This window comes from Taudactylus pleione, unplaced genomic scaffold, assembly GCF_031769625.1.
Source record: "Taudactylus pleione unplaced genomic scaffold, aTauple2 ptg000149l, whole genome shotgun sequence".
Taxonomy (NCBI): domain Eukaryota; kingdom Metazoa; phylum Chordata; class Amphibia; order Anura; family Myobatrachidae; genus Taudactylus; species Taudactylus pleione.
In genome coordinates, this window is record NW_028284551.1 from 1,883,896 (window position 1) to 1,890,046 (window position 6,151).

General features: G+C 43.9%; 1 protein-coding gene across 1 annotated transcript; it reads right to left on the reverse strand.

The window, feature by feature from the left end:
• Positions 1-2,386: 2,386 nt before the first annotated feature.
• On the reverse strand, positions 2,387-5,655 carry LOC148522238 (uncharacterized). The gene is made up of 3 exons (XM_088474206.1): positions 4,717-5,655; positions 3,611-3,660; positions 2,387-3,494 (listed from the first exon to the last, which is right to left on the reverse strand). Exons 1-3 carry the CDS (start codon positions 5,653-5,655, stop codon positions 2,387-2,389), a joined length of 2,097 nt encoding a protein of 698 aa, XP_088330332.1.
• Positions 5,656-6,151: the final 496 nt, after the last annotated feature.

The following is a 6,151-nucleotide window of genomic DNA, read 5'->3' on the forward strand; positions in this document are numbered from 1 at the left end:
CCCATGGAACTTATGCAAGAGTGCTTAGTGTCATGATCTGTAAAAGCAGCAGTCTAATGCTAAGGATGGCAACCATCTCATGTCTGTTTTCACTACATGGCACAGTAACTCCCCCTTCTCAAATGCTCAGAACTGTCCCAACTCCATGGTAGTACATAACTGTTGCTCATCAGTGACTGGACATTGGCATGCAGATTTAAAATTGGATGATTAACATGATCATGAATTTGTCCTGTAACAAAAATTAATAGAATGTCCAAAACATTGTTTGCTGCGGTCATTGACCCTGGATAGCTTTTGGTTAAGTACATAGTGACAGCTAAATGAAGTTCCCTCTAAAATAATGGGTCGCATGGTCTCCTTGAAAATCAGCAGGTTCACTAAAATGACTTGCCCTGATGCAAACAGACCATCTAATCACTTTACAGCTATGTATTACTGTCAGCCTTGGTCTTTGCAGCAGGGGCATTATTTAATGGGTGTGGTCTGCGGGGGCAGGGCTCTCAAGTCACCCATCAGCTGTAAAAGTGCTACACAACCCCTGGAAAATGGCGCTGGCAGCAAATTTCCTGTGCGGTAGGGAAACTGACTAGTGTAAAGTCTACTGCTTCATTGTTGTGCTGCTGTGGAGAGAGGAGAGCGGGGGCCCTGGACAGGTAATGAACAGGGGCCCCTTCTCTCAATATGCCTCTGCTGGGCAGGATGTGTGCATATGCTTTTTCATACATGGCGAAGCATGAGTTGTAGACACTTGGCCTCCACAGCTGTTTAACATGCACTAGTGCAACTGTTTGTGAAAAATTGTACTATATATTTATATATTGAGACCAGTGGCACTCAGTCTCTGAAAGTTTTAATACCAACAGTTCAGGGCTCACACGCCCCTTTGTCAAGGTCGACCTTGCAAGGATTATTCAATTTAGTGAAGTGCCAGTCCAGTGAAAATATATATCGTGGACAAAAAAACCTTACGGTTTTAAATGTCCAATGAAGGGCTTCTTAGACATGATCTGAATTTCACAACCTAGTGAATTTGTGCCACTCAAACTAAAGCAATGAAATTACAATCATTAAGACTGATGTGTTCCTTGTACAGTACAGATATGGTATGCCAGCCCACCCTGTGGTTAACTGCAGATTCAGAACCCTCTGAATGAGATTGCTGTCACTCACAAAATTGTGGAGTTGCCAATTCAGAATTGTGTGTTCATTGTAATACACAAATGCAGTCTATGCAACTGAGGTTTGAGCAGTTATGTGGCTCCTACATCCTACTGTACCCATAATCTTCCCATTCAATCACCACAACAATCTCACTAGTGTTGTGGAAAATAAAGACAACGTAAACAGCTGCTGTCAAATCGAAATATATATTTGTTTTCTTGCAGAAGCTATGATTACAATTAAGCAACACAGTTCACTTACAGGTAATTATCATATGTGCGGCCGCTGGTACTGCTTCCATTGCTCAACTCACACAGCTTACAATATACACACTCCAGCACCCCTCCACCCATGGCTGGACCAATCCAAGTAGGCTTCCAGGGTGGTGATCCTTATCGAAAGCCATCTGTTACTGTATTTGAGATAGAGGGTGCAGGGTTTATGAAATAGCGTGATGAAGCTTACCAAAAGCAAAGAAAGACCAACTTATTTGTCACGAACACATTTATATATTGCCTATGAGAACAAATAAATTATATTGCAGGATAGGATTGCTGGGGTCCATTTATTTCCTTAACAATTCTCACACTTGATAATTTCATTGTCACACATATAAACACCACCTGCAATGGCAGTACTACTTAGATAGGGAAGGTGATGGGATAGTCCACACCACCTAGACAACTTGGGCTACACTGACTCTGTTGCCATATACCCCACAGTCAATTGCACCCGCAGGTTAATGTCTTCACCTATAGCAGCTGCTTTTCCCAGGCGGATTAGGTCCACCCAGTACTCTGATGCCCCAGGTCTTATAGGATGACAAAGTGCGATTGAGACAGGGTATGAGCAAAAGGACCCTCTGGCTAAAATACCGCCCTTGCCACCATCCAGGTCAGCATTCACACATCTTTATTAAGCAATCTCACACAAACACTCTCTATCAATAAGAACTGTAACAGCAGCTGGAGGTGCACTAGGGCACAGAGACCACTCGGTAAATTCGCTGGAATCAAGATGACTGACTCGTCGAACTCACTCGCAAGGGCGAAAACTTCCTCTTGGCGGTGTCCAAACTGACAAAGTGCACCTGCGCGACCCTCTTTCAGAGATGATGTCTTCCACCCAGGTCTTTACAACAGCTGAGGGGTCTTTCAGAAGAGATGGGCAGTTGGGCTAGGCCGTCAGACGGTCATCTCTGTGGCTGTAATCATTCTTCCTATTAAATGAGTGGATCCACACCTTTCCTGCAATGGAAAATACAGCACATTGTATTTCTTTTGATTGCTTGGAAAATTCTAATCAATCCTATCACTATGGGTTTTATCAGATCTGACAACATATTATTAAACCAGACACCAATTGTCCCCATCCAGGAGAAGGGATTCCATCCCTCCTTGGACATGTCTCTAGCTTTTTTTTGTAATTCTTTTACTTTATTCATGTGCACCTCTATGGGGTCATGTGTATCCTCAATCCAAGTGCAACATTCCTCACCTATGATAGCACAAGTTCCTCCCTCTATGGCTAACAAGTAATCAAGAGCCATTCTATTTTGTAAGGTCACTTTCCTAATTAGGGCCATTTCTCCATTTATAGCATGGATGGCACTTGTGGTTTCATTAATTATCCCATCCATAATGTTTGCATATTTAGTCAATTTATTTGCTAATTCAATTCCCCAACCTGTCCAGGCAGGGAACCACATCCAGGCTTTATCTGCTGTAGTAAACAATTCCCTCTTGTATCGAGTTTCCCTAGGGCCTGTTTCTATCATATTGGTGAAAGAGACATTTGCACATTGCCTTATGGCTGGTACAACTCTTCCTATAGTGCAGTTACCCCATGCCTCCATAGGAAGCCAGGAGTAGGCTCTATTACCACAAATATAATATAGCCCTTGCCTCAATACCCTGGGAATTATCTTACCATGGTTTCCCAACCAGCTCTGAAACCATACCATATTTTTGTACATTTGGGTCCTACACTCCACATCATCCTCATCCGTCTGGTCAGGACAGGCACACCTAGGGGCAAAAAGAGCTTTCATATTTGCACACCAACATTGATTATTACAGTTCTCATCCACCTTGTCACATGTAGCTTCCTTGTATTCCATATTAAACACTAAGGTAACATTCCTACAATTAGTTTCTCCAACATGTACCTTGGGCAAGTTGACTAGGTGACCTTTTAGTTTGGCCACATGGTTAACGTACATAGGCCCTATACACATAGTGGGTGGAGAGGTACCAGCAATTTCTAAGTATATTCCTAGGTCTGAGATAGCATTGTGAGCAGTGTGATTTATATCTATTTCAACATTATAGCTATAGTCTCAGTTAGGCTTCCTTTCTACCTTGATTGAGGTAGTTGTGGTCAGTAGCACCTGGAATGGGCCATCAAATCGGGGTTCAAGATGTTTTCTCACGTGTCTTTTGATTACCACCCAGTCTCTGGGTTGTAGGTGGTGGGTTTCAGATGTGTCTTGTGGATCTGGTAAAGAAGAAAACACCTTTCCATGCAAGTTAGTCAGTTGCTTGTTAAGCTGAACAACATAAGCCGTAAGAGAGGCGTACTGTCCATGTAATTCTTGTGGAAAGAAAAGGCCTGTTAGTGGTGGCCTGCCAAACAGTATCTCAAACGGTGAAAGTCCATGTAATCCCTTTGGGGTATGCCTAATAGCAAAAATAGCTATTGGTAACGCTTGTAACCATGTAAGTTTTGTTTGCTCACATATCTTAGCTATTTTGTTTTTTAAAACGCCATTGGCTCTCTCAACCTTGGCTGGCGCCTGAGGACGATATGGAGTGTAAAGATGCTGTTCAATTTGCAACCCTTTCAACATTTCCGCAAATACCTGTCCTGTAAAGTGCGTTCCTCTGTCTGATTCTACCGTCTCAGGTAGGCCATACCTGCACACGATTTCAGATATTAATTTCTTTGCTGTTACGGCGGCGGTTGCCTTGGCACGCCTCCACCCATGACGAGAACATGTCCACGCACACTAATATAAATTCATAGACCCTACATTTTGGTAGCTGAATGTAGTCTATCTGCAACCTTTGAAATGGGTAGTCAGGTTTTACAAGGTGTTTCATTTCTACCTTAGTCATTTTGCCTGGATTGTGTTTAGCACAAATCATACATTTCTTACACCACTCTGTTGCAAACTGTGGAAAGCCCGGTGTTAACCAAAATTTATTGACACTAGCAATCATTCCGCCTTTGGAAACATGTGAAGGGAGATGAGACAAGCTTGCTAGAATGGGATACAGAGATGGGGGTGCACACAATCGACCATCTCCATGTTTCCAAACATCATTTATTTGTTCGCACCCGGCCCTCCTCCATTTGGGGACCTGCCTGATTTTGCAGGGTTATTAGGGTATTCATTGACATACTTTCTGTATCTTTTGGGGACTCTTGCAGAAGCATTAAGGCTGCCTGCCTGGCTCCTTCATCTGGTTTTCTGTTACCCATAGTGATAGGATCAGTTGCTCACTGATGTGCTTGACACTTGATAACTGCTACAGCTTTAGGCAATGTTACCTTTTCTAAAAGGTCCTGGATCAGATTTGCATGTTTTACAACTTTCCCACTAAATGTCAGGAAGCCTCTATGTTTCCACAGAAAGCCAAAATCATGTATAATTCCGTATACATAGCGGGAGTCTGTATATATGTTTACAGTCTTTCCCTCCGCCAGTTCACATGCCTTGATCAGGGTGATCAATTCTGCACTTTGGGCAGAATGTACACCAGGATCAAGTGCTTCAGAGTACAAAATAGAGGTGTCATCTGCTATAGCAAAACCTGCAGCAAACCCTCCCTCTGGCTTTTGTAGTCTGGACCCGTCTACATAGAGGGTCATTTCTGCATTCGGAATGGGCTCATCCAGAACAGGACCGGGAGGGGTGTAGAAGAGTTCCACCTCCTGCTCACAATCATGCTCTGGGCTCAGCCCACTTCCCGTGTCATGGAGTGTTAAAAGGGTAGCTGGGTTTAACACATTGCACCGAAGTACAGTGATGTTAGATGGCGCAAGCAGAGAAATTTCATATTTGGTCAATCTGGCAGCAGAGAGGTGTCTGGTGGTTAGGCTGTGGAGAACTGCTTGTACAGCATGGGGAACCATAAGAAATAGTCTATTCCCCAGGACAATATCGGCAGTCTTTTCAACTAGCAGGGCTGCCGCTGTGACTGACTTTACACATGCGGCGCCCGCTGAAATCACTGAGTCCAGTTTGGTACTAAAGTACCCTACTGGCTTCTGTCTCCCTCCATATTTTTGAGTAAGTACTCCCGAATCCTGTCCTTCCTGTTCATGACAGAACAGGCTGAATGGTTTAGTGTAGTTTGGGAGTGCAAGTGAGGGGGCACTGAGTATGGCCGCCTTCAACTGGTCCACAGCCTGTTTTCCTTCCTCAGACAGCTCTATGCATCCAGCATGAGTGGTCAGAGCGTATAGGGGGGCAGCGATTTGAGACATGTTTGGTATCCATTGTCTGCAATATGAAACTAATCCCAAAAAACCTTTGATTTGTTTGGCACTCTGTGGGTATGGCGCTTTCTGTATTACTGAGACTCTGTCCACAGTTATGTGTTTAGAGCCCCGTGAAATACAGTGGCCTAGGAAAATTACCTTTTCCTGACAAAATTGTAACTTGCTAGAGGATGCTTTGCATCTTTCAACACTCAAGTGGGAAAGTAGAGAAGCGGTTGCATTAATGCACTGCTCCTTTGAGGTGGCTGTCAGCAGGAGGTCGTTGACATATTGTACAATAGTGACCCCTGCTGGTGATTGCCACCTATCCAGGACTTGTTTCATTGCCTGACCAAATTCAGACGGTGAGGAGATCATTCCCTGTGGCAACCGAATCTAAGTATACTGCTGTCCCTCAAAGGTGAAGGCAAACAGGTACTGGGAGTCTGGGTGCACAGGTACACGGAAAAAAGCATCAACCAAATCTATCACACTAAACCAG

Excerpts from the sequence above, each read along its gene's own strand:
- LOC148522238 (XM_088474206.1), bottom strand. The coding sequence starts at position 5,655 with ATGTCTCAAATCGCTGCCCCCCTATACGCTCTGACCACTCATGCTGGA. Across the intron at positions 3,661-4,716 it reads TCCAGGACCTTTTAGAAAAG|ATCCACAAGACACATCTGAA; the intron begins GTAACATTGCCT and ends CTTCTTTACCAG. Across the intron at positions 3,495-3,610 it reads TACAACCCAGAGACTGGGTG|CTATAATGTTGAAATAGATA; the intron begins GTAATCAAAAGA and ends CTGAGACTATAG.